We start from the raw sequence: 27,235 nt of genomic DNA, 5'->3' as shown, positions 1-27,235 counted from the left end.
TCGGGTCCTCCGGGCCTCGGGCCCTCCCAGCCTCTGAGCCTCCTGGCCTTTGCGCCTTCTGACGTTGGGTCTCAGGGCCTCCTGGTCCCTGTTCCTCCTGGCCCCGGGCCTCCTGGCCTCGGGCCTCTGTGTCTCTCGGCATCGTGCTTCCGGGCCGCGTGCTTCCTGGCTTGTGCCTATGTTCCTCTATGCTGCCTGCCCTTGGTCCTTTGTACCTCATGGCCTTGGCCCTCTGTGCTGCCTGCCCTTGGTGCCTCCTGGCCTGGGGCCGCTGTTCATCCTTGCCTTTGACCGCTGTTCCTCCTGGCCTTGGGGCCGCTATGCCTTCTGGCCTCGGGCCTCTGTGCCTTCTGGCCTCGGGCCTCTGTGCCTTCTGGCCTCGGGCCTCTGTGCCTTCTGGCCTCGGGCCTCTGTGCCTTCTGGCCTCGGGCCTCTGTGCCTTCTGGCCTCGGGCCTCTGTGCCTTCTGGCCTCGGGCCTCTGTGCCTTCTGGCCTCGGGCCTCTGTGACTTCTGGCCTCGGGCCTCTGTGACTTCTGGCCTCGGGCCTCTGTGACTTCTGGCCTCGGGCCTCTGTGCCTTCTTAGCCTCGGGTCTGTGTGCCTCCTGGCCTCGGTGCCTCCTGCCTTCGGGCCTCTGTGTGTACTGTCTCTGCGCCTTGGGCTCCTGGCCACGCGCCTCGGTTGCCTCCTGGCCTCATGCCTCCTGCCTCGGTGCCTCAGGCTTCTCGGGTTCCTGGTCTCTGTGGCTGCCTGGCCTCTGTGTGTGGCTCCCTGGCCTCTGTATGGCTCCCTGGCCTCTGTGTGGCTCCCTGGCCTCTGTGTGGCTCCCTGGCCTCTGTGTGGCTCCCTGGCCTCTGTGTGGCTCCCTGGCCTCTGTGTGGCTCCCTGGCCTCTGTGTGGCTCCCTGGCCTCTGTGTGGCTCCCTGGCCTCTGTGTGGCTCCCTGGCCTCTGTGTGGCTCCCTGGCCTCTGTGTGGCTCCCTGGCCTCCGTGTGGCTCCCTGGCCTCCGTGTGGCTCCCTGGCCTCCGTGTGGCTTCCGGGCCTCCGTGTGGCTTCCGGGCCTCCGTGTGGCTTCCGGGCCTCCGTGTGGCTTCCGGGCCTCCGTGTGGCTTCCGGGCCTCCGTGTGGCTTCCGGGCCTCCGTGTGCCTTCCGGGCCTCCGTGTGCCTTCCGGGCCTCCGTGTGCCTTCCGGGCCTCCGTGTGCCTTCCGGGCCTCTGTGCCTCTGTGCCTTCCGGGCCCCGTGCCTCTGTGTCTCTTGGCCTCTGTGTCTCTTGGCCTCTGTGCCTCTTGGCTTCTTGGTCTCTGTGCCTCTGTGCCTCTTGGCCTCTGTGCCTCTTGGCCTCTGTGCCTCTTGGCCTCTGTGCCTCTTGGCCTCTGGGCCTCTTGGCCTCTGGGCCTCTGGGCCTCTTGGCCTCTTGGCCTCTTGGCCTCTTGGCCTCTTGGCCTCTTGGCCTCTTGGCCTCTGGGCCTCTTGGCCTCTGGGCCTCTTGGCCTCTTGGCCTTTGGGCCTCTGGGCCTCTTGTCCTCCGTGCCTCTATGCCTCTGGGCCTCTGGGCCTCTTGGCTTCGGGGCCTCTGGGCCTCTTGACCTCTGTGCCTCTTGGCCTCTGGGCCTCTTGGCCTCTTGGCCTCTTGGCCTCTTGGCCTCTTGGCCTCTGGGCCTCTGGGCCTCTGGGCCTCTGGGCCTCTTGGCCTCTGGGCCTCTTGGCCTCTGGGCCTCTTGGCCTCTGGGCCTCTGGGCCTCTTGGCCTCTGGGCCTCTTGGCCTCTGGGCCTCTTGGCCTCTGGGCCTCTTGGGCGCGGGACCTCTTGGGCTCTGGGCCTCTGGGCCTTGGGGCCTCTGTGCCTTGGGGCCTCCTGGTCGTATGTGCTTGCTTCTTGCGACGCTCCTGGTTGGTCCTTCCTGCCTTGGCCTTGCGCCGCTGCCGCCTTGCGCCTCCCTGGCCTTCCGCCTTGCCTGGCGCCTTGGGCTTCCTGCTTCGCCTCTGCGTCTCTTCTCCTCCTTGTCCGTTGCGGTGCTTTCTCTTGGTCGCCCTTGCTTCTGCGGGGCGTGTTTGCGCCTGTCCGGCCCTGTCCGTTGGTCCTTCCTGCCTTGCGGTGTTCCGGTCCGGTTGTTCTTCTGCCGAGCGGGTGTCTTCGGGATTTTTCTTCCCGCGCAGGGTGTCTTCTCCGTTCTTCGTTTCGCTGCCTGTTCGTGGGGGGGCTCTGTCCTCGTCTGTATCGCTAGGTCGGCCCCTTGGCGGCGGGGTTGGTCTTTGTTTTTTGTTCTTTGTCTTTCAGGATTCCGGCGGTGGTCCTCGTGTGGCGTGCCGTCCCTTGTCCCGATGGCTGTGGGATGCTGTTCCCCTCTCGTCTGTGGTGCTGCGGGTTCCCCTGGCCTCCTCGGTGTCGGATCCTTCTCCTGGGCGGTTGCCTCCTCCTTGGATGGATGTGGCCTGTGTCTCCTTCGGTGGTATTGTACGGCTGTATCCTGATCCTCTCCGTCCGCTTTTCCGGTCTTTGCCGGCTAGCCTTTGTTCTTCCGCTGTCTTCCGTTGGAGGCTTGGCCCTTCGCGCGGTTTTTTTCCCTCCCTCTGAGTGTATTCTCTCTAAGTCTCTCGTGGGTGCTGTCGGGACGAAAGGAAAAGGGTACATTACTTACCGGTAATGGGATTTTCCTGAGTCCACTACAGCACCCTTTACACCCCTACCCTTTCTTGTTTGTTTGTCACCATTTGGTGTCCTGGGGTCTGGCTATTTTGTGTATTCATTCATTGGCGGTTCCTCTCCCGGTTCTCTGCAACCAACTGATGAGGGAGGGGGACTGCCCCTTTTTTATCTGTAGGTTTCCTGTCCTGAAGGGGGCGGATCCCTCTCTCGTGGGTGCTGTCGTGGACTCTGGAAAATCCCATTACCGGTAAGTAATGTACCCTTTCAGGCCGCTGTGAGCAAGCCCAGGGCCTGTCCTGACAAACGCTTCCCAAAGCGTGGTTCTGATGACCGCTTCCCCTTTCCACCTGAGGTGGTCAAAGAGTGGGCTCATTCCCCAAAGGTAGACCCTCCGGTGTCTAGGCTCTCAGCCCGGACCGTTGTCGGTGGCTGATGACACCTCCCTTAAGGATTCCACTGACCGCCAGATTGACCTTCTGGCCAAATCCGTATACGAAGCGGCGGGGGCCTCGTTTTCCCCGACTTTTGCAGCACTGTGGGCTCTCAAAGCCATCTCTGCTTCTCTAGAGGAGATGCATTCCCTCGCCAGGGAATCTATGCCCGAATTGGTTGCCTTAACCTCCCAAGCTTCAGCTTTTTCATCCTATGCCATGTCTGCCATGCTGGAGGCTTCTCACCGCACTGCGGTGGCTTCGGCTAATTCCCTCGTTATCCGCAGGATCTTGTGGCTTCGAGAGTGGAAGGCAGATTCTTCTTCAAAGAAGTACCTTGCGGGGCTCCCTTTTGCTGGGTCCCGGCTGTTCGGAGAACAGCTGGATGAAATTATTAAGGAAGCTACTGGCGGGAAGAGTACTTCCATGCCACAAACCAAAACCAGGAAACCTGTCCAGGGTAGGAATCGGTCGAGGTTTCGTTCCTTTCGTTCCTCCAACTGGTCGTCCTCTAAGCCCTCGGCCTCGTCCACTAACTCAGCCAAGGACCAGAAATCCAACTGGCGCCCAAAAGCGCGTCCACAGAAGACCGCAGGAGGTGCTGCCGCTAAGGCAGCCTCCTCGTGACTATCTGTCCGCGCCAGCAACGTCCTTAGTCGGTGGCAGGCTCTCCCACTTTGGCAACGCGTGGTTTCAACACGTCTCCGATCAGTGGGTAAGGGATATCATCTCCCACGGCTACAGGATAGAATTCTCTTCCAGCCCGCCAAACAGATTTTTTTTCTCTCAACTCCCCCCTGCTCCAAGGCCGCCACCTTCTCACAGGCCGTGGCATCCTTGCAGGCCAACGGAGTAATTGTACCGGTTTCCGCACGGGAACGGTTCAGAGGTTTCTACTCAAATCTCTTCCTAGTTCCCAAAAAGGACGGTTCCTTCCGGCCCATCCTGGATCTCAAGCTTCTCAACAAGCATGTTCAGGTGCGGCACTTTCGCATGGAGTCTCTGCGATCAGTCATTGCCTCAATGACCCAAGGAGATCTCCTGGCATCCATCGACATCAGAGATGCCTATCTGCATGTGCCAATTGCAGTTTCACACCAGCGTTGGCTACGTTTTGCAATCGGAGAAGATCATTTCCAATTCGTGGCTCTTCCTTTCGGGTTGGCCACAGCTCCTCGAGTATTTACTAAGGTCATGGCAGCAGTGATTGCGGTCCTGCACCTACAGGGGGTGGCAGTGATTCCTTACCTGGACGACCTTTAGTCAAGGTGTCATCCAGCGTGGACTGTCAGCGGAGTGTCTCGCTCACTCTCGCCACTCTAGCTCAGTTCAGGTGGCTTGTCAATCTTCCCAAATCCACTCTGTCTCCGACCCAGAGTCTACCTAGGGATGCAGTTCGAGACTTTGCCGGCACTTGTGAAGTTGCCATTAGTCAAACAGCAGTCCCTCCAACTGGCGGTGCGCTCTCTGCTGAGACCCCGCCGTTATTCCCTCAGGCGCCTGATGCAGGTGCTGGGTCAAATGGTGGCGTCAATGGAGGCTGTTCCGTTTGCCCAGTTCCATCTGCGTTCCCTGCAGCTGGACATTCTCCGCTGTTGGGACAAGCAGCCTTCCTCCTTGCACAGGTTAGTGGCTCTGTCGCCACAGACCAGGAGCTCTCTTCAGTGGTGGCTTCGGCCCCTCTCTCTGTCCCAGGGGCGCTCCTTCCTGGCCCCGTCCTGGGTGATTCTCACCACGGATGCCAGCCTTTCCGGCTGGGGAGCGGTATATCTCCACCACAGAGCACAGGGCACTTGGACTCTGTCCGAGTCAGCCCTTTCAATCAATGTGCTGGAAACCAGAGCTGTGCTTCTAGCTCTCCTAGCCTTTCACCACTTGTTGGTGGGCAGGCACATTCGAGTCCAGTCAGACAACGCGACAGCGGTTGCCTACATCAATCACCAAGGCGGGACACGCAGCCGCCTGGCAATGTTGGAGGTCCAACGCATTCTTCAATGGGCGGAGGACTCCAAGTCCACCATATCCGCAGTCCACATCCCAGGCGTGGAAAACTGGGAGGCAGATTATCTCAGCCGTCAATCCGTGGACGGTGGCGAGTGGTCCCTGCACCCGGCAGTGTTTCAGTCAATATGCCGCAAGTGGGGCACTCCGGACGTGGATCTAATGGCATCCCGTCACAACAACAAGGTTCCGGTTTACGTGGCTCGCTCCCACGATCCTCAGGCCTTCGCCGCGGACGCTTTGGTTCAAGACTGGTCCCAGTTTCGTCTGTCCTACGTGTTTCCCCCTCTAGCTCTCTTGCCCAGAGTCCTGCGCAAGATCAGAATGGAGGGCCGTCGAGTCATGCTCATTGCACCGGACTGGCCCAGGCGAGCTTGGTACCCAGACCTGCTCCATCTGTCCGTAGAGGTGCCGTGGTATCTCCCGGACCGTCCAGACCTTCTCTCGCAAGGTCCGTCTTTCCGCCCGAATTCTGCGGCTCTCAAATTGACGGCGTGGCTCTTGAGTCCTGGATCTTGACGGCTTCTGGTATTCCTCCGGAAGTCATCTTTAAATTTCATATCGTTTAATGTTTATTAATAAATTTTATAGCAACCCGTCGGCAATGTGCGATCACAACACTGGTGCGCCAATGGGCACTCATGCCAGGGCTCGTTAACTCCCGCTGGTAGCATTTGGCAGCAGGATTTGAGAGAATAACCATTGCTGGTAGAGCTCTGCTCCACCTGCGATTTGTTAGTGGCAGGTCCTGGCTGTAACACACAGCAATTACCAGCCCGACATGGGGGCGAGCTCATTCCGTGAGCCCGCTTCATACACCCAATTCTGACATGTCCTGTACATGTATAGGGGGTGTCATGAAGGGGTTAAGTCCCACGTGTCGCACTAAGTAGTTAAAAACAACTTGAGTATTTAAACAACGAAAAATGATTATAGATCTGTTAGAATCACATGCACGATGATATGCACGATGGTTAGGAAAGAAGGTACTGTAAATGGCCTGATCTATATACTGCTTAAAGGGACTGTATCGTCAGAAAAAAAAAAAATTTAAATACCTGAAAAAATGTAAAGTAATATTATTTTAATGTTTTGTTTAAATATTATTTTCTTTTTTTAATTGAGCAAAATGTAAAAAAAAATTAAGTTTAATATTTTCCACTGTTTCCACTGTTAAACACTAGGGGGAGCAGCTTCTGAAATCCTACAGAAATCCCACTGTAGGAAAAAGCTCACGTTACAGCTTGCAGTAAAGTGGGCGGAGTCTGCTCTCCAGTGTGTGATGGCACGCCTCCACCTCCCAATCTGAGTGTTTACAAAGGATAACAGAGAATGACATGTAGGCTGGGGCCACACGGGCACTACTGCGATCCACTTGCATGAGACTCGGCTCGTGCTGGCAGTACAGCAGAGCCGAGTGTCATGCCTGTGTCTTTGCAACTGAGGTCCGTTCGTGCGAGCAGACCTCAGCTGCGGGGGGCGGGCCGGCACTCAGGAGGGGTGGGAGGGATTTCTCTCCCTCTCTCCTGCATAGTCGGCTATAGCCATTCTCGCACTGCACTAGCAGTACACCGGTGTACCGCGAGTGCAGTGCGATTTTTCTCTCGCCCCATTCACTTGAATGGCTGCGAGAGAAAGAGTCTCGGATTACAATCGCAGCATGCTGCGATTGTTTTCTCAGTCCGATTAGGGCTGAGAAAATAATCGCTCATGTGTGCTCACACACAGGCTAGAATTGGTCCGAGGGGAATGCGATGTTTTATCGCACTCCACTCGCACCGATTTTCTCGCCGTGTGGCTTAGCCCGTAGGGACATAGTGCAGAGCCATTTTGTTGGTGACCAGAAATGTCTAAAGTGTCACCAAGGACAGCAGGAGTATCACACAGGATAGGATTAGATACACGGCCGTGCAGACCGCATCACCCAGGACAGGATTAGATACACGGCCGTGCACACAGCATCACCCAGGACAGGATTAGATACACGGCCGTGCACACAGCATCACCCAGGACAGGATTAGATACACGGCCGTGCACACAGCATCACCCAGGACAGGATTAGATACACGGCCGTGCACACAGCATCACCCAGGACAGGATTAGATACACGGCCGTGCACACAGCATCACCCAGGACAGGATTAGATACACGGCCGTGCAGACCGCATCACCCAGGACAGGATTAGATACACGGCCGTGCAGACCGCATCACCCAGGACAGGATTAGATACACGGCCGTGCACACAGCATCACCCAGGACAGGATTAGATACACGGCCGTGCAGACCGCATCACCCAGGACAGGATTAGATACACGGCCGTGCACACAGCATCACCCAGGACAGGATTAGATACACGGCCGTGCAGACCGCATCACCCAGGACAGGATTAGATACACGGCCGTGCACACAGCATCACCCAGGACAGGATTAGATACACGGCCGTGCAGACCGCATCAACCAGGACAGGATGAGATACACGGCCGTGCAGACCGCATCAACCAGGACAGGATTAGATACACGGCCGTGCAGACCGCATCACCCAGGACAGGATTAGATACACGGCCGTGCAGACCGCATCAACCAGGACAGGATTAGATACACGGCCGTGCACACAGCATCACCCAGGAGAGGATTAGATACACGGCCGTGCACACAGCATCACCCAGGAGAGGATTAGATACACGGCCGTGCACACAGCATCACCCAGGACAGGATTAGATACACGGCCGTGCAGACCACATCACCCAGGACAGGATTAGATACTGTCTGCTGAGCTGTGTATCTAATCCTGTCCTGGGTGATGCTGTGTGCACGGCCGTGTATCTAATCCTGTCCTGGGTGATGCGGTCTGCTGAGCTGTGTATCACCCAAGAGAGGATTAGATACACGGCTCAGCAGATAGTATGAAACAGGAGAGGATAATACACAGCCGTGCAGACAGCATCAGCGGCGGTACTCGCATGCAGTGGGGCAAGGGCACACACATACACAGCAGCGGCGAGCAGAGCGGTAGCTGGGGAGAGCGGAGGGAGGAAGTGTCATCGGAGACGGTAACGGCGGGGGGAGGGGGGCGGCACTAGCGGGGGCTGAGGAGAGCGAAGGGATTGAGTGTCAGCGGAGACAGGAACGGCGAGGGGCGGCACTAGCGGTAGCAGTAGCGGGGGCTAGGGAGAGCGGAGGGAGGCGGTGTCATCGGTAACGGGGGCAGGGGAGGGGAGGCGGCCCGTACTCACACATCCCGGCTGTTGACGGGTGAAGTGGAGCAAACAGCATACGCTGTGAGCTCCACGATGATGGCGGCTGAACTCCTCCCTCTGCTGTGATCTGGACAGCCCAGGGGGCGCATCCAGGTCACAGCATACGCCCACTGTAACGTTAAACATAGGGTCGGATAGCGACCACTATTCTCTATGCACAGGGGCTGCCATAAAGGAGTGTGTAACTGTCGTTACACACACAGCAAATCCAACATGGCCCCCAGTGCATACAGTAAAATTAGAATAACAGAAAAAGTAAATAAGCTACGATTTTCATTTTGTATTAGAAATACTTGATTTCAGAATCACTATTTTTAATACAAAAATAAAAAAACGCGATACTGTCCCTTTAAGCTACTGTAATTTCAATCTTCTATTTTTTTTTTTTCCTTCAAGGTTGTCATTGGTGGCAGAAATAAGTATTTAATCAATGGAGTCAACGCAAACAACAATCGTGTGCAAGATCTTTTCTGTTCTGTTGGCCTGAATGTCAATAATCCTCATTTTCTCATTATGCAGGTATATACTGTTGTTTTTTATTTATTATTATTATTATTATTATTATTATTTTTTAGAACTGTTCTCCCAATGTACAAAAAAAACCCCAATTTAAAAAAAACTTTATTTCTTACTCCCCACTTTATAACATCCACATCCTTGACAATGGTTTTCTAATGTCCTGTATATATCGGCTTTCTTTCCTTGTAGCTATCAGTTTGTATTGTGCATGTTCAGGCCTTGGTTTTACAATATATGATATAAATGATATTCTATAAAGTGTGTTTAATAGTGCTTTCCTACTTCCATGTCACATCTACCTCATATATATATATATTTTTTTTTTTTCTATTTAATTTTTAGGGCAGGATAACAAAGGTTTTGAATATGAAGCCTCCAGAGGTAAAGATATCGTTCTTTTTGGTAACTTTGGACCTTGTGGTGTGACTTATAGCCATATCAGAACCACAACAAAAAAGTCATGCTCATAGGACTGATAGAATTGAAAATGGCAATTGTTTCTTTTTTCAAGCCCTTGTAAAAACAACTCCACTTGCATGCTAACTTCACTGCGGAAACCTTATAGGGAATCTTGGCACAGAATGATTGTTACTAATACAGTACAGGCGCTTAGTGCACCTTTTTGGCGTAGCCAAATCTTTAAATGCACCTTCCCCTCTATATCTCTTTCTGCTATCCAGCCTTCATCTATCTTTTATAATGCCGGAGCTGTCAATCAAAGAATGGAAAGGGGCAGAGATAGCAGGTGGGAAGGTGTACTTAAATGTTTGGTCACACCATGAGTACACAAAGCGCCCGTTATTGAACTGTCATTCTGTGCTGACAGACTCCTCTCAAGCAAAGCTTCAACAGGGCCTTAAAAGGGTGGATCGATACTAACATTTATTTTAAGTCTACATACTGTATCTATTTAATGTAGTCATTTCTTTTCTAATATACCTTATATAAGCCACTACCATGCTCTCTCATATATATATACTATGTATGTATGTATGTATGTATGTATGTATGTATGTATGTATGTGTGTGTATATATATATATATATATATAATATTATACACAAACACACACTATCACACTATATCACAAAAAAGTGGGTATACCCCTCCTTTGAGGATGCCCCACAGATGCTCAATAGAGTTTAGGTCTGGAGACATGCTTAGCCAGCCCAGCACCTTTTACTTTGTTTGTTTTTTTTGTTTAGCAAGGTAGTGGTCACCTTGGAGATGTGTTTTGGGTTCATTATCATGTTGGAATACTGCCCTGCTGCTCAGTTTCTGGAAGGGATGGGATCATGCTCTGCCTTAGTATGTCACAGTACATGTTGACATTCATAGTTCCCTTAATGATCTGTAGCTCCCCACAGTCAGAAGCACTCATGCAGCCCCAACCACGACACTACCACCATGCTTCACTGTAGGCAAGACACACTTGTATTTGTACACCTCACCTAGGTTCTGCCACACACCCTTTGCACCATTTGAACCAAATATGTTTTAGCTTGGTCTCAATAGACCACAGGACATGGTTCCATTATTCCATGTCTTTATTCTGCTTGCCTGTAGCAAACTGTTTGCTGGTATTCTTTTGTATCATTGTTAGAAGAGGTTTCCTTCTGGGATAACAGCCATACATACCAATTTTGATGCAGTGTGTGGCGTATAGTCTGAGCATTGACAGGCTGATTTTCCCCCCCAAACCTTTAACTTGTGCAGCAATGTTGGCAGCACTCATACACATCTGTTTTGAAAAGACAACCTTTGCAGATGATGCAAAATGTGGACTCAACTTCTTTGGTTGAACATTTTGAGGCTTGTTCTGGGTGGAACCTGTCTTTTTAAACCGCTATATGGTCTTGGCCATCGTGCTGCAACTCTGTTTCAGGGTGTTGACAATCTTCTTATAGCCTAGGCCATATTTATGTACAGCAACAATTCTTTTTTTTCAGATCCTCAGAGAATTCTTTGCCATGAGGAGCCATGTTGAATGTCCAGTGACCAATATGAGATAGTGTGTGAGCGTTAACACCAAATGTAACACAACTGCTACCCGTTCACACTTGAGGCCTCTTAACACGTAATGACTAATTGGGCACAAATTTGCCCTTTTCAATAATGGGTGTACTCACTTTTTTTTTTTCCCAGCGGTTTAGACAATAATGGCTGTGTTGAGTTATTTAGAGGGAATACACAATTCACACTGTTATACAAGCTGTACACTGACTACTTTACATTGTACAATCTAGTATTGTCCCATGAAGACATAAAATATTTACAAAAATGTGAGGGGTGTACTCACTTTTATAATATACAGTGAGTGTATATAGAGAGATGGATGGATAGATACTTCTGGTTTTGATATCTCCGAGCGTGCACTGGAGCTTCTCAAACGGGATGGCAGAGGCTGCGGCCACTGGAGCAGCCCCTGCCTCTATCCTGAATCAAAGAGTGATCAGGAACGTCTATTTCGGGTGTGAGCTAGTCTCTACTGAATGCATCAGTTGTCAATTCCGACTTATGTTTAGTAGAAGCTTCCCTGTCACTGCCATATTACTTTCAATGCACCGTGACAATGTGCTCCCTCGCCGGCTCTGATGTGAAGTGATGAGCTGGCAAGAGCGCACGGTCTTCGAGCATTGTATGGGGAGAAAGTGGTGAGGATGAAAAGTATCCCACCCCTGAAAATGACGTTAAAAAAAGTAGGTTGAAAGGGACTTTCATTAGAGTATATTAGAAAAGAAATTAGAATATTGCCTGAGACATTTAGGATTAAAATAAAGGTTAGTTGCAGACTACCTCTTTAAAATCTCTTGTTTTCAAACTGGTGATGAGACTGAAAATTTTTCTTTACTTTTTACAATCCTTGCCAAAAGTGTTGGGACCCTTGAAATTGTCAAGAAAAAGGTATTTCTCTCAGAAAATTACTTGTGTTTATTTCCTTTTGTAGTGGAACAGCACAAATGGACATAATTTCACACAGACTCAATAAAATGACTTCAGCAAAATTGTTAGCACCCTCAACTTAATATTTGGTTGCACACACTTTGGAATAAATAACTGCAATCAATTGCTTGCTATAACAATCAACAAGCTTCTTACACCTCTTTTGGACCGCTCTTTTACAAGCGTTCATCAATTTTTGTTGTAAACTTCTTGATTGTTGCGCACCGTGGACAAAGGAACATCAAGATCTCTTGAGATGGCCTTGTAACCTTGAGATTGTTGATGGTTTGTCAACAATTTTGGTTTTAAAAGTCCTCACAGTGCTCTTCTCTTTCTGTTATCCATGCTTAGTATGGCACACACAATAAAAAGATTAAGTCAACGTCTCTCCTTTTTATCTGGTTTCAGGTGTGATTTTCATATTGCCCACACCTTGCCACAGGTGATTTTGAACAAGCATCACATGCTTGAAATAAAGTTGTTTACCAACATTTTTGTCTGGCTCATTCTTGGGATTTTATATGAAATGATGTCCAATTTGTCTTTTTTCTTTCACTACACACAAAAGAAATAAACATGAGTAACTGCTATAGTTTTCTGTCAGAAATATTTTATTTTCTGGAACAATTTCACGTGCCAACACTTTTGGCAATGACTATAGCATTTTTATAGATGGATGGATAAATACTGTATACCGTATATACTGGCGTATAAGACGACTTTTTACCCCCTTAAAATAATGGCTACAGTGGGGGGTCGTCTTATACGCCGGATATACGGGGGGGGGGGTGTATGTACACTGCAGCGTCCAGGGGAGGTGGGGGCAGCAGCTCTGGAGCACAGGGGAACGCTTCGGTCTGCTGCCTTTGATCTCCTGCACCCGCTCATATAATATGCACAGCCGCTGTCCATCTCCAATGGTGCTGAAATCGCACGCAGTGAGGGGCTGGTGAGCGGTGCATATTATATGAGCCTGCGTCCCAGTGTGATCGCACATGCCCCCCCTGTGTTAGATTTGGCCCCCAGGCTGCTGCTCATTCTAAAATAAAAAAGCTTTCCTTACCCCTGCAGCGTTTCTCCCAGTGTCCCTGCTTCCACTGTGATCAGGCAGAGATCTCAGCCTGCTGTGCCGATCACATGACCGCACTGACAACCAGGAAGTGGAAGAACAGAAGCACGGAGGGAGACAGGAGGGAGCTCAGCGCTGGAGGAGATAAGGAAAGAGGGTTTTATTTTACTTTGGGCAGCAGCCTAGGGGCCATATCTGACACAGGGGGACTTGTGCGATCTATATAGGGGCCATGGGCAGCACTATGGGGGCGATATCTGACACAGGGGGACTTGTGCGATCTATATAGGGGCCATGGGCAGCACTATGGGGGCGATATCTGACACAGGGGGACTTGTGCGATCTATATAGGGGCCATGGGCAGTACTATGGGGGCGATATCTAACACAGGGGGACTTGTGCCCATTATGGGCCCCGGTGAGCTGCTTCTAACCCCCCAGATGTATGCCCTGCCAATCCCCCCCCCGCCGATGCCGCGGGTGCTGTACCCGCCGAGCCGCGGGTGCAGGCCCCACAGAGCAGCAGAGTTGTGTGTATTTGTCTGTATGTAGCAGAGTTGTATGTGTTTGTCTGTATGTAGCAGAGTTGTATGTGTTTGTCTGTATGTAGCAGAGTTGTATGTGTTTGTCTGTATGTAGCAGAGTTGTGTGTATTTGTCTGTATGTAGCAGAGTTGTATGTGTTTGTCTGTATGTAGCAGAGTTGTATGTGTTTGTCTGTATGTAGCAGAGTTGTATGTGTTTGTCTGCATGTAGCAGAGTTGTATGTGTTTGTCTGTATGTAGCAGAGTTGTATGTGTTTGTCTGTATGTAGCAGAGTTGTATGTGTTTGTCTGTATGTAGCAGAGTTGTATGTTTGTCTGTATGTAGCAGAGTTGTATGTTTGTCTGTATGTAGCAGAGTTGTATGTGTTTGTCTGTATGTAGCAGAGTTGTATGTGTTTGTCTGTATGTAGCAGAGTTGTATGTTTGTCTGTATGTAGCAGAGTTGTATGTTTGTCTGTATGTAGCAGAGTTGTATGTGTTTGTCTGTATGTAGCAGAGTTGTATGTGTTTGTCTGTATGTAGCAGAGTTGTATGTGTTTGTATGTAGCAGAGTTGTATGTGTTTGTCTGTATGTAGCAGAGTTGTATGTGTTTGTCTGTATGTAGCAGAGTTGTATGTGTTTGTCTGTATGTAGCAGAGTTGTATGTGTTTGTCTGTATGTAGCAGAGTTGTGTGTGTTTGTCTGTTTGTAGCAGAGTTGTGTGTGTCTGTTTGTAGCAGAGTGTAGTACCATTGTTTCAGTCCAGTTGTGGCTTTATACAGCAGGGAGGAGCATTCCTTGCTGTACTAAGTGAACATTGGAGCGATTGATCTGTCAATGGCCCTTTAAAAACATATTGTACGGCTCTCGCGGAATTAAAATTAACATGTTGCAATCAAAGCAGACTTTTTTTCATTTGGGAGCGGGGTAGTCTTATACAGTGAGTATATCCCAAATTCTATATTTTTAGGGCAGAAGTTGGGGGTCGTCTTATACGCCCAGTCGTCTTATACGCCGGCATATACGGTACTTTTTTTTGCTTGACTTGCAAATTGCAATTTATTCTTAATCAGATTTATTTTGTATAGATTCTTGCTATGATTGAAGAAGCTGCAGGCACCCGAATGTATGAATGCAAAAAAATGGCGGCCCAAAAAACTATTGAGAAAAAGGAAGCCAAGCTAAAGGAAATCCAGACGGTAAATAATGATATCTCTACTAAAGGCTTTTTTTCCATACATCAGTATCTCTGTCCCAAAATACCTAACGGGTGTCATTCTTTCAGTTACAGTTACAGTTTTTTTTTTTTTTTTTGTTATTTTCTCGAAGTTCCACTCCTGGTTTTGGCATACAGCAGACACGGACGCAAAATGTTGATGTATGAATAAGCCTTAATGCACCACTCAAGCATTATTTTTTTATTTTTAAGCCCTGGAGTGGTGTTTTAAACACAGGATCCTTGTCTTTATACTCACCCTCCAGCATTTTCACATTTTCTCTATTGTTTCATTGGAGAACACAGGAAACCCTTGGCATATGGTGCTGCCACGAGGAGGCTGACACTAGGCAATAAAAATTTTTTGGCTCCTCCGTAAGATACACCCAGCTTATTAAAAGCAACGCTCGCGAAGGTTCTCCTGCCCGAGGACAAGCTCTCGGCTATTCTCAAGGGAATTTGGAACCTCCAACGCCCTCCCCATTGCTCTCTCCGGTATTGCATGAGCATTCTCGGGAAAATGGTGGCGTCAATGGAAGCGATGCCCTACAGTCAATTCCATACACGTCCTCTTCAGGGTCTCCTTCTATCAAGATGGGACAAGTCTCTTCACTCCCTGGATCGCCCAGTCGTGCTCCCTCCACGAGTCAGAGAGTCACTGGAATGGTGGAAACGCTCCCCCCTCATCTTCCAAGGGAGATCGTTTCTTCCTCTTCAATGGAAGGTCATTACAACAGATGCTAGTCTACTAGGCTGGGGAGCCACATTCCAAGACCTCACAGTTCAAGGTCGCTGGACCGAGCCGGAAACGACCCTTCCCATAAACATTCTGGAGCTCAGGTCGGTTCGATTGGCTCTCCTACACTGGGAGACCCTGCTCCTCGGACACCCAATTCAGGTACAGTCCGACAATGCGACAACTGTGGCTTACATAAACCACCAAGGCGGAACACGCAGCCGAGCAGCAATGAAGGAGGTGTCTCAGATCCTCTACTGGGCCGAACAGAGCATCCCAGCGATCTCAGCCATTCACATTCCGGGAGTGGACAATTGGGCCGCCGACTTCCTCAGCCGAAAAGGCCTCGCCGCGGGAGAGTGGTCCCTCAATCCCAGCATCTTCCAGCAGATCTGCTTCTGGTGGGGGACCCCCGACGTGGACCTCTTGGCCTCCAGGTGGAACCACAAGGTGCCCCAGTTCGTGTCCAGGGCAAGAGATCCGCTGGCGGTCGCAACGGACGCCCTAGCGATCCCCTGGTCGCAGTTCTCTCTTCCGTACCTCTTACCCCCCCCCCCCTCGCTTCCGCTCATCCCCAGATTAATCATGAAGATCAAACCAGAAGGAATCCCGGTGATTCTCGTGGCCCCGGATTGGCCCCGTCGTCCATAGTATGCAGAACTCGTGCACCTTCTCGCCGACGTCCCGTGGAGACTACCGGACATCCCAGACCTTCTCACCCAGGGACCATTCCTCCACCAGAATTCAGTCGCTCAATTTAACGGCATGGCTGTTTAAGCCGCAGTACTAAGTTCCTCAGGATTCTCAGAAAGGGTCGTCCAAACAATGATTAGAGCACGGAAACCCTCCTCCCGCATCTACCACCGTACGTGGAAGGCCTATTTCCGCTGGTGCGAATCTAACCAGGTCGCAGCCATGACCTTCTCCTTACCAGTTCTGCAGTCTTTCCTGCAGTCCGGTCTGGATGCGGGGTTGGCACTCAGCTCCCTTAAGGGTCAGGTGTCTGCTCTTTCCATCCTCTTCCAGAAGAGGATTGCCTCTCGCTCACAGGTTCGCACATTCATTCAAGGGGCCGCTCATTCTGTTCCCCCCCTTCCAGCCTCTATGTAGTGTTTTGAACAAATTGATGTGTATATTGATCTGTGTTTTTCATTTTTCCCAGCGATTAATGTGATCAAGGTCCTGGATGACCGAAACGTTATTGTCGCATGTCTTTCATTTGTTGCTATCTTGTCTTCTGTATTAAAAATCTATTTGCATTGAGAAAAAGTTATATCTTTATTCAATTTTGCCCATTGAGAGTGCAGTGTTATATTTATGTATGATTTTACAGGGACGGTTAGGCAGAGTTTAGTAATATGCATCCAGAACTGCTCTTGGTTCTGGGTGCATATTGCACCTGACAGGTTCCCTTTAAGTCTCAGCAGATTTTTAAGGGATTTGATAGTTATTCCAGAAAATTAATAACCTTTTGCAACATATTTAATTTTTTTTTTTCTTCTAGATTCTGGATGAAGAAATTGCCCCAACTCTCCATAAACTTAAGGAGGTAATTGTGATAACTACCCTGTAACAGATTATAGCTAATACAATAGTATTTAAGAGATGTCTGAGCTTTTTATTTATATAATATACAACTTGTAATGAAGTATGACATTCAGAGACACCTGTTTTTCTTCATCGTTCTTTATGGGAGACCCAGACCATGGGTGTATAGCTTCTGCCTCCGGAGGACACACAAAGTACTACACTAAAAAGTGTAGCTCCTCCCTCCGAGCATATACACCCCCTGGATAACCAAATCTAGCCAGTTCAATGCTTTGTGTTCAGGAGGCACACATCCACACATGCATTCTCATATGATTTTTGATTTTAAAGAATTGGAAGAAAAGCGGGTCCAAGCTGGACTCCCGGCATGTCCCTTCTCACCCCACTGTGTCGGCGGTGCTGTTAAGGTTGATTTCAAGGCTGGAGCCTTTCATGCCGCGCTCCTTCACCATCCCTCGGGCTCTGGCTTGAAGTGGGAGCCAGCACAGTTCTCACTGCTTTGCAGGAGACCGGTCTCCATCCGCAGCCCTTTCAGGACCCTGCCGGACGGAGCACTCATCCCTCAGGGACCTGGCCCTGCGTCTCATAAGCTAAGTATTTGAGACGTTATTGAGGGGTCCCTTGTACATTTATTGTGGGGAGAGTGTGTTATTTAACTTTGCTGTGATTTCCGGCCGGTTCTCTGGTTTTCACCGGAGAACCGCGCCGAGGGTGCCTGCTCGCCGGCCGCATGGAAAAATTTAGGCCCCGGCTTCGGCTGCGGCCTACTTTCGTTTTCACTGCCCATGCTTGTCAGTCATGCAGAGGGACAGTGCGGCGCCGCCCACCGGCCGTTCAGCTCAGGGGAGGACACTCCTCTGAGGAGATGTTTCCCTCCCCTGGATATCTCATTGGCCCTTCGGTTCCCGCTCTTGGACTAGGTCCCGCCCCCCCTCCTCCCTCCGGCGCCATTTTATCAGCGTTCTCACACTGATCGGCGCTGGCTGCTGCATCTCTGCAACCTGTCTGGGGGTCCAAGCTGTGGAATCCGGAGGGCACACAAAACGGTCTGGTAAGCCACAACCTCTGGTTGTGGACTTTATTATACACTCTCTGGGGATCATTCTGAAGGAGTGTGTTCTTTACTGCAGAGCCCCCACCTCAGCAGCATGTCTCACACTAGGAGCAAGGCTGCAAGGCTGTACTCAATATGCACTGCATGTAAGCTCGTACTGCCTGAACCGAGCACATATCCACATTGTGATGCCTGCTCTAACATGGTGGTGCCTCAGCCTGGAGTCTCACCCCCAGTGGTCCCTCCGGCTGCTCCGGCCCCGGTGGCTGAACCCCCGGTTTGGGTAGAATCGTTTTCTAAGGCTATCTCCAAGTCCTTTGCCGACTCCATGGGAGAGTTGTCCCAGACTCTGCTGAGCATGCATCAGCCCCCTTCTCAGGGCGCCTCTGCTGCTTCGGCTCGCTCTGCAGACCTCAGAGGATTCTTCATCTGCTCCCAGACCCCGTCCTCCTAAAAGGAGACGCAGGGTCCCCTCTCCTTCCTCGTCCCGCGGCTCCGATTCACGAGCCGACTCGCAGGACGAGGAGGATGTCTTTGCTGGGGGCTCGGACGCTACCTCCATGTGCCCCATTGATCTGACTGAGGGTGATGCGGATGTTAGTGATCTGATTGCGTCCATTAATTCTGTACTGGACCTCAATCCGCCAGTATCAGAGGAGCAACCCTCTCTGGCAGAAAAGCACCAGTTTACCTTGCCTAAGAGAGCAAGGAGTGTGTTCTTTAACCACTCCAGTTTTCAAGCCACTGTTTCCAAGCCCAGAGCCTGTCCTGACAAACGCTTCCCAAAGCGTGGTTCTGATGACCGTTTTCCTTTTCCACCAGAGGTGGTCAAGGAGTGGGCTCACTCACCAAAAGTAGACCCTCCGGTGTCTAGACTCTCAGCCCGGACAGTTGTATCTGTAGCTGATGGCACCTCCCTTAAGGACCCCACTGACCGCCAGGTTGACCTCCTGGCCAAGTCTGTCTATGAGGCGGCAGGGGCCTCGTTCTCCCCATCCTTTGCAGCAGTGTGGGCTCTCAAAGCCATCTCTGCTTCCCTAGAGGAGATGCATTCCCTCACTAGGGACTCTATGCCTGAATTGGTTGCTCTAACTTCCCAGGCTTCAGCCTTTTCAGCCTACGCCATGTCTGCCATGCTGGAGGCTTCTCACCGCACTGCGGTGGCCTCCGCTAATTCCCTCGCTATCCGCAGGATTTTGTGGCTGCGAGAGTGGAATGCAGATGCTTCTTCAAAGAAGTACCTTGCTGGGCTCCCATTTGCCGGGTCCAGGCTGTTCGGTGAACAACTGGATGAAATAATTAAGGAGGCTACTGGCGGGAAGAGTACTTCCTTGCCACAGACTAAACCCAGGAAACCTGTCCAGGGCAGGAACCAGTCGAGGTTTCGTTCCTTTCGTTCCTCTAACTGGGCGGCCTCTAAGCCCTCGGCCTCGTCCACTAACTCAGCCAAGGACCAGAAGCCCACCTGGCGCAAGAAGCCGCGTCCCCAAAGGTCCGCAGGAGCTGCTGCCACCAAGGCAGCCTCCTCTTGACTATCTGGCCGAGCCAGCAACGTCCTTGGTCGGTGGCAGGCTCTCCCACTTTGGCGACGTGTGGTTTCAACAAGTCTCCGATCAGTGGGTGCGGGATATCATCTCCCACGGCTACAGGATAGAGTTCTCTTCCAGCCCGCCAAACAGATTTTTTCTGTCAACTTCACCCTGCTCCAAGGCCGCCGCCTTCTCTCATGCCGTGGCATCCTTACAGGCCAACGGAGTAATTGTACCGGTTCCCGCCAGGGAACGGTTCACAGGTTTTTACTCAAATCTCTTCCTAGTCCCCAAAAAGGACGGTTCCTTCCGGCCCATCCTGGATCTCAAGCTTCTCAACAAGCATGTTCAGGTGCGGCATTTTCGCATGGAGTCTCTGCGATCGGTCATTGCCTCAATGACCCAAGGAGATTTCCTGGCATCCATCGACATCAGAGATGCCTATCTGCATGTGCCAATTGCAGTTTCACACCAGCGTTGGCTACGTTTTGCAATCGGAGAGGAACATTTCCAATTCGTGGCTCTCCCCTTCGGGTTAGCCACGGCCCCTCGAGTATTTACCGAGGTCATGGCAGCAGTGGTTGCGGTTCTGCACCTCCAGGGGTTGGCAGTGATTCCTTACCTGGACGACCTTCTTGTCAAGGCCTCATCCAGTGCAGACTGTCAGCGGAGTGTCTCGCTCACTCTCGCCACTCTTGTTCAATTCGGGTGGCTTGTCAATCTGCCCAAGTCCACTCTGACCCCGACCCAAAAACTTACGTACCTAGGGATGCAATTCGAGACTCTGCCGGCACTTGTGAAGCTGCCCTTAGTCAAACAGCAGTCCCTCCATCTGGCGGTGCGCTCTCTGTTGAGGCCCCGCCGTCATTCCATCCGGCACCTCATGCAGGTGCTGGGTCAGATGGTGGCGTCAATGGAAGCGGTTCCCTTTGCCCAGTTCCATCTACGTCCTCTGCAGCTGGACATTCTCCGCTGTTGGGACAAGCGGACTTCTTCCTTGCGCAAGTTGGTGGCTCTGTCGCCACAGACCAAGAGCTCTCTTCAGTGGTGGCTTCGGCCCCTCTCTCTGTCTCAGGGACGCTCCTTCCTGATCCCGTCCTGGGTGATTCTCACCATGGATGCCAGTCTATCCGGCTGGGGAGCAGTATTTCTCCACCACCGAGCTCAGGGCACTTGGACTCCGTCTGAATCAGCCCTCTCGATCAATGTGCTGGAGATCAGAGCTGTGCTTCTAGCTCTCGTAGCCTTTCACCACCTGTTGGCGGGCAAGCACATTCGGGTCCAGTCAGACAACGCGACAGCAGTTGCCTACATCAATCACCAGGGCGGGACTCGCAGCCGCCTGGCAATGTTGGAGGTTCAACGCATCCTTCAGTGGACGGAGGACTCGAAGTCCACCATATCCGCAGTCCACATCCCAGGCGTAGAAAACTGGGAGGCAGATTATCTCAGCTGTCAAACAGTGGACAGCGGCGAGTGGGCTCTGCATCCGGCAGTGTTCCGGTCGATCTGCCGCAAGTGGGGCACTCCGGAAGTGGATCTAATGGCATCCCGTCACAACAAGGTCCCGGTTTACGTGGCTCGTTCCCACGATCCTCAGGCCTTTGCAGCGGACGCGCTGGTTCAGGATTGGTCCCAGTTTCATCTGTCCTACGTGTTTCCCCCTCTAGCTCTCTTGCCCAGAGTCCTGCGCAAGATCAGAATGGAGGGCCGTCGGGTCATACTCATTGCTCCAGACTGGCCCAGGCGAGCTAGGTACCCAGACCTGCTCCGTCTGTCCGTAGAGGTGCCGTGGCATCTCCCGGACCGCCCAGACCTTCTCTCACAAGGTCCGTTTTTCCGCCAGAATTCTGCGGCTCTCAGATTGACGGCGTGGCTCTTGAGTCCTGGATCCTGACGGCTTCCGGCATTCCTCCCGAAGTCATCTCCACTATGACTCAGGCTCGGAAGTCTTCCTCGGCAAAGATTTACCACAGGACTTGGAGAATTTTCCTGTCCTGGTGTCGTTCTTCCGGGCATGCCCCTTGGCCTTTTTCCTTGCCGACCATCCTGTCCTTTCTACAGTCCGGTCTGCAGCTAGGACTATCCCTCAATTCCCTTAAGGGACAGGTCTCGGCGCTGTCAGTGTTGTTCCAGCGGCGTATCGCCCGACTGGCCCAGGTGCGCACCTTCATGCAGGGCGCATCTCACATCATTCCACCTTACCGGCGGCCTTTGGATCCCTGGGACCTTAATCTGGTCCTCACGGCCTTACAGAAACCCCCCTTTGAGCCTCTTAAGGAGGTTTCTTTGTTTCGACTTTCACAGAAGGTCGTTTTTCTGGTGGCCATGACTTCTCTCAGGAGAGTTTCTGATTTGGCTGCGCTCTCTTTGGAGTCACCTTTTTTGGTTTTTCACCAAGACAAGGTGGTTCTCCGTCCGACTCCGGACTTTCTCCCTAAGGTGGTGTCTCCTTTCCACCTTAACCAGGACATTTTATTGCCTTCCTTTTGTCCGGCTCCTGTGCATCGCTTTGAAAAAGCGTTGCATACTTTAGATCTGGTGCGGGCGCTCCGGATCTATGTGTCACGCACCGCTGTTCTTAGGCGGTGCACCTCTCTTTTTGTGCTGACCACAGGTCGGCGCAAGGGTCTCTCGGCTTCTAAACCGACCCTAGCTCGTTGGATTAGGTCGGCCATATCCGATGCCTACCAGTGCACTCAGGTGCCTCCCCCGCCGGGGATCAAGGCGCATTCGACCAGAGCTGTCGGTGCCTCTTGGGCTTTCAGGCACCAGGCTACGGCTCAGCAGGTCTGTCAGGCTGCCACTTGGTCTAGTCTGCACACCTTTTCGAAGCACTACCAAGTGCATGCTCATGCTTCGGCAGATGCGAGCTTGGGCAGACGCATCCTTCAGGTGGCTGTCGCCCATTTGTGAAGTTAGGTTTTGCCTACTTCTCAGTTTTGTTTATTTCCCACCCATGGACTGCTTTGAGACGTCCCATGGTCTGGGTCTCCCATAAGGAACGATGAAGAAAAAGAGAATTTTGTTTACTTACCGTAAATTCTTTTTCTTATAGTTCCGACATGGGAGACCCAGCACCCTCCCTGTTGGCAGTTTTCTTGTTCCGTGTGTTTTCACCGGCTGTTGTTGTAGACAGAGGTTCCGGTTGTTCCGGGTTTTGCTCTCTCTACTTGTGGGTGGATGTCCTCCTTCAGCTTTTGCACTAAACTGGATAGATTTGGTTATCCAGGGGGTGTATATGCTCGGAGGGAGGAGCTACACTTTTTAGTGTAGTACTTTGTGTGTCCTCCGGAGGCAGAAGCTATACACCCATGGTCTGGGTCTCCCATGTCGGAACTATAAGAAAAAGAATTTACGGTAAGTAAGTAAAATTCTCTTTTTTTAAAGGGAACCTGTCACCAGTTTTCTGCCCTATAAGCTGCGGCCACCACCACTCGGCTCTTATATACAGCATTCTAACATGCTGTATATAAGAGCCCAGACCGCTGTGTAGAACATAAAAAACACTTTATAATACTTACCTAAACCGGTCGCTGCGGTGGATGTGGGTCAAATGGGTGTCTTCGTCCTTCGGTGCAGACACCTCCTCTTTCAGCCATCTTTGTCCTCCATCTTCTGAAGCCGCGGTGCATGACGCGTCTGACGTCATACACACTCGCCAGCATTGAGGTCCTGCGCAGGCGCACTTTGATCTGCCCTGAGCAGGACAGGTCAAAGTATTGTAGTGCGCATGCGTGGGACCGGTGAGTGTGTATGACGTAGAACGCGTCATGCACACAGGCTTCAGAAGGAGAACGAAGATGGCCGAAAAAGGCGACGGCATCGGAGGACGAAGACGCCCATTTGAGCCACATCCACCGCAGCCACCGGTTTAGGTGAGTATTATAAAGTGATTTTTATGTTCTACACAGCGGCCTGGGCTTTTATATACAGCATGTTAGAATGCTGTATATAAGAGACCACTGGTGCTGACCGCAGCTTATAGGCCGAAAAACTGGTGACAGTTTCCCTTTAAGTGACATAGCACTTGCGTCGCAAAAATATGAAAAAAATGAAGCATTTTAACTATTGGATCGCCCATAGACTTTAAAAGGAATGTGTCATTAAAAAAAAGAAAACAATTTAGGAAATGTAAAGTGTTTTAATTGGAAAAAAAAAATATTTCTTTAATGGTATAAAATTTGTAAACTTATGTTTTGGAATCTTCAGCATTTAAACACTAAAGGGAGCATCTGCTGACATCTTTTATGAAAACCTAGGGTACTCCTAGCTCATTTGATGACTGCAGAAAAAGTGGGCAGAGTCTGCTCGCATGTATGTGATGTCAGTCCTAATTGATTAATCTAGCATATTAAAGACGACAACTTGAGTTTTGTACTGACCTGACGAGTAATACTGCCAGGTAATTTTTACCAAATGATGATTGTAAATACAAAAAATAATGTTGGGGTATTTTTCACCATTTTAACTTACTTGTTAGTTCTTTTTTTTGTATGGTGCCAACTTGTACCGCAAAAAAAAAAAAGCCCTTTTTGGCTACATTGTTGGAAAAATAAAAAAAATTTGACTTTGAGGATAAAAATAAAGAAAAAAAAAAATTCCAGGTCATGAAATGTTTGATGGAGACAAGTGCAGTAAATCCAAATATATTGATACAGTGGAACCTCGGTTTATGAGTAACTTTGTGTGCGAGTATTTCGCTATATGAGCAAAGCTTGCTGTAAGTTTGTAACTCACTTTATGAGCAATCTTTGCTGTACGAGCAAATACTCACCACACACACTTCCAGTTCCGTACTTTCACCGCGCTCTGACCCGCTCTTACAGTCCGCACAAACACACACACATTATGCTCACTTTACCTTTCGTTCCATCGCCGGCCTCCTGGTTCTTGTAGTTTGCCGGTGCAGGATGTATATCGGGAAACCATCGCGATGATGGAGGAACTTCCGCTGTCAGCTGCTTCTCAAAGGCAGTGCGCTGACCAATCAGAGGCAAGCGGCTCATTCCTTAGAGGTCAGCGCTCCGGCAGTGGAAGTTCCTCCATTGTCGCGATTGTTACCTGATACATATCTTGTACCGGCGAACTAGAAGAACCAGGAGGCCGGCGATTGATCGAAAGGTAAGGGGAGCTGTGTGTGTGTGTGTGTGTGTGTGTCGAATTGTCTGAGCTTCCATTATTTCTTCAGCGCTCTATTGGGAGACCCAGACGATTGGGGTATAGCTACTGCCCTCCGGAGGCCACACAAAGCACTACACTAAAAAGTGCAAGGCCCCTCCCCCTCTGGCTATACCCCCCCGTGGTATCACGGGTTCTCCAGTTTTAGCTTTGTGTGCGAAGGAGGTCAGACATCCACGCATAGCTCCACAGATTTTAGTCAGCAGTAGCTGCTGACTATTTCGGATGGAAGAAAAGAGGACACATATAGTGTCCCCAGCATGCTCCCTTCTCACCCCTGGATGGTGTTGTAAGGTTGAGGTACCTATTGCTGGTACGGCGGCTGGAGCCCACATGCTGTTTTCCTTCCACATCCCCCTGAGGGGCTCTGAGGAAGTGGGATCCTGCCGGCCTCAAAGCTCTGACGCCGGGCTCCATCCACAGACCCATTTGAACCTGCTGGATACGGAGCTGGAGTACCGTTCAGGGACATGGCCCTGCACCATTACAGGTACTCTGTGTCCCCGGACACACAGACACAGCACACTCCAGACTTGCTGGGTGTGCTAGTGCGCCGGGGACAGTAAAGGGTTACAGTCACTGCAGCTTTGCTGAGTGACTTTGTGTTTTGGGAACTACCGCGCCGGACGCTCCGGGAGCGGCGGCGCGGCTGGGACTTGTAGTTCGCCGGGGACTGGGCGCCGACCGCGCTTTTACGGCGGCGGCGCTTATAACTCCAGTCCCCGGCTTCTGCGGCCTAGTGCCGCTTCGTTCCCGCCCCCTCCCTGTCACTCAGGGAAGGGGACAGGCGCTGAGCAATCAGCAGCGCCGAGGGCTGGAGCCTTTTTACATGCTCCAGCCCTCTCACTGCACACTGTCGGACGCCGGATTCCCGCTCTGCCTTGGGGGCACGCCCACGGCCCGCCCCTACTCACACGAGCTGGGGAAGAAGCCGGCAGCCATTACTGCAGCTCGGGGCACCAAGGCAGGACAGTGGCGATCATACACCCGCTTATAGGCGGGCGGTAAGAGGCACACATAGTGCTGACCACGATATAACTGCAGTGTATACATGTGTTGTTTTTAACTACATAGGTCGCTATATGCCCGCTTGGGGAGCGACACATCAGCAGCAGGAAAGCAGGTGTGCTAAGGCACAGGCTTTCTAGGCTGCTTGTTTTGCACGACTGAGGTGTTCATTTGTGTTTATGCTGATATGCTATACATTGCACTGTACAGTCGCTAGTCTTAGCTATATTCTCCTGGAATGGCTAGACTACAGCAGCAGAAAACCAAGGGTGCTGGGGCACAGGTTTTTTTCTATGCTGCTTGTATGCATGGGCTGCAGTGTGCATTTGTACTTGTGCTTGTATGCTATACATTGCACTGTATGGTCACTCTTCTGGGCTATATTCCCCTAGATGACCAGTCTACAGCAGCAGAAGAGCTGAGGTGCCAGGGCACAGGCTTCTATGCTGCTTGGATTGCATGTGCTGCAGTGTTCATTTGTACTTGTGCTTGTATACTATACATTGCACTGTAGGGTCACTCTTCTGGGCTATATTCCCCTAGATGACTAGTATACAGCAGCAGAAGAGCAGGGGTGCCAGGGCACAGGCTTCTATGCTGCTTGTATTGCTTGTGCTGCAGTGGTCATTTGTACTTTATGCCTGTATGCTATACATTGCAATGTACGGTCACCAATCTTGGCTATATACTTCTAGATAGCTAGTCGGCAGCGGCAAAAAAGCAACACAGATTTCAGTGCTGTTTTTACTACATGGGATGCTGTTCATGACACCGTCCCATTGTGTGCAGGCTCCCCTGTAGCACGTCGCTGCCGGGGTCTCTAGCACTTCGTCTGCCGGGGCTCTACTAGTTGTGGCCAAAGAAACCTCCTGTCAACCCTGTCCATGGACAGGGACGGAGTAGTCATAATATAGAGACTTGCACCCATGGGCAATCTACTTGACCAAAAGGCAGCTCTTCAGGGCTTTGATACTGACATCGCTCTCAATCCGGATACACCGGGTGGTAACGCCATATGGAATGATCCTATACCGTCCATCAATGGAAGGTTGGATCTTTCTCCCTCAGCTCCCCCAGTGGAGATAGGAGACGAACAGGAGAAGTTCCTTTTCAGTGTCTCACGCAGATATTGAGTATTTTTCTGGCCACGCTGACTTCAGAGAAGCAGTCCAGGAACACCACGCTTACCAGATAAGCGTCTTCTCCAAACGTTTTTAGGATACACGTTATCCCTTTTTTCCCCTGACGTGGTCAGCGCTGGACCCAGGGTCCACAGGTGGATTCTCCAATCTCCAGGCTTGCATATAGAGCCATAGTTGCACTGGAGATGGGGCTTCACTTCAAGATGCCATTCACAGACAGATGGACTCTGGTTGAAATCTGTCTAGGAGGCTATCGGCGTGTCGGTTGCTCCGGCATCCACAGCCGTATTGGCAACCTAACCTTTTCTGCTGTTCTTGCGCAGCTGACCTTGAGCAGGGACATCTGTAAGAGGCGTCCGTAACCCCGCAATGTCTGCACTGCGACTTACCCTGTTAATACTGTCCTAAAAGTACAGTCGAGGTTTCGGTC

General features: G+C 51.0%; 1 protein-coding gene across 2 annotated transcripts in view; it reads left to right on the top strand.

Annotated features, from left to right (window-relative positions):
* Positions 1-27,235, top strand: part of SMC2 (structural maintenance of chromosomes 2) — a 204,560-nt gene that overhangs the window by 15,879 nt on the left and 161,446 nt on the right. Inside the window, exons 4-7 of one of the 2 annotated variants that reach the window (XM_075316064.1) lie at positions 8,734-8,856; positions 9,199-9,237; positions 14,480-14,590; positions 16,848-16,892. In XM_075316064.1, coding sequence (XP_075172179.1) covers positions 8,734-8,856; positions 9,199-9,237; positions 14,480-14,590; positions 16,848-16,892 — 318 coding nt within the window. The remainder of the gene's footprint in view (positions 1-8,733; positions 8,857-9,198; positions 9,238-14,479; positions 14,591-16,847; positions 16,893-27,235) is intronic. The other variant, XM_075316066.1, reaches the window with a different exon arrangement.

The sequence above is a fragment of the Anomaloglossus baeobatrachus genome, chromosome 1, assembly GCF_048569485.1.
Source record: "Anomaloglossus baeobatrachus isolate aAnoBae1 chromosome 1, aAnoBae1.hap1, whole genome shotgun sequence".
Classification (NCBI taxonomy): domain Eukaryota; kingdom Metazoa; phylum Chordata; class Amphibia; order Anura; family Aromobatidae; genus Anomaloglossus; species Anomaloglossus baeobatrachus.
The sequence above is the reverse complement of the archived record's forward strand: the minus strand, read 5'-3'. Positions and strand labels throughout refer to the sequence as shown.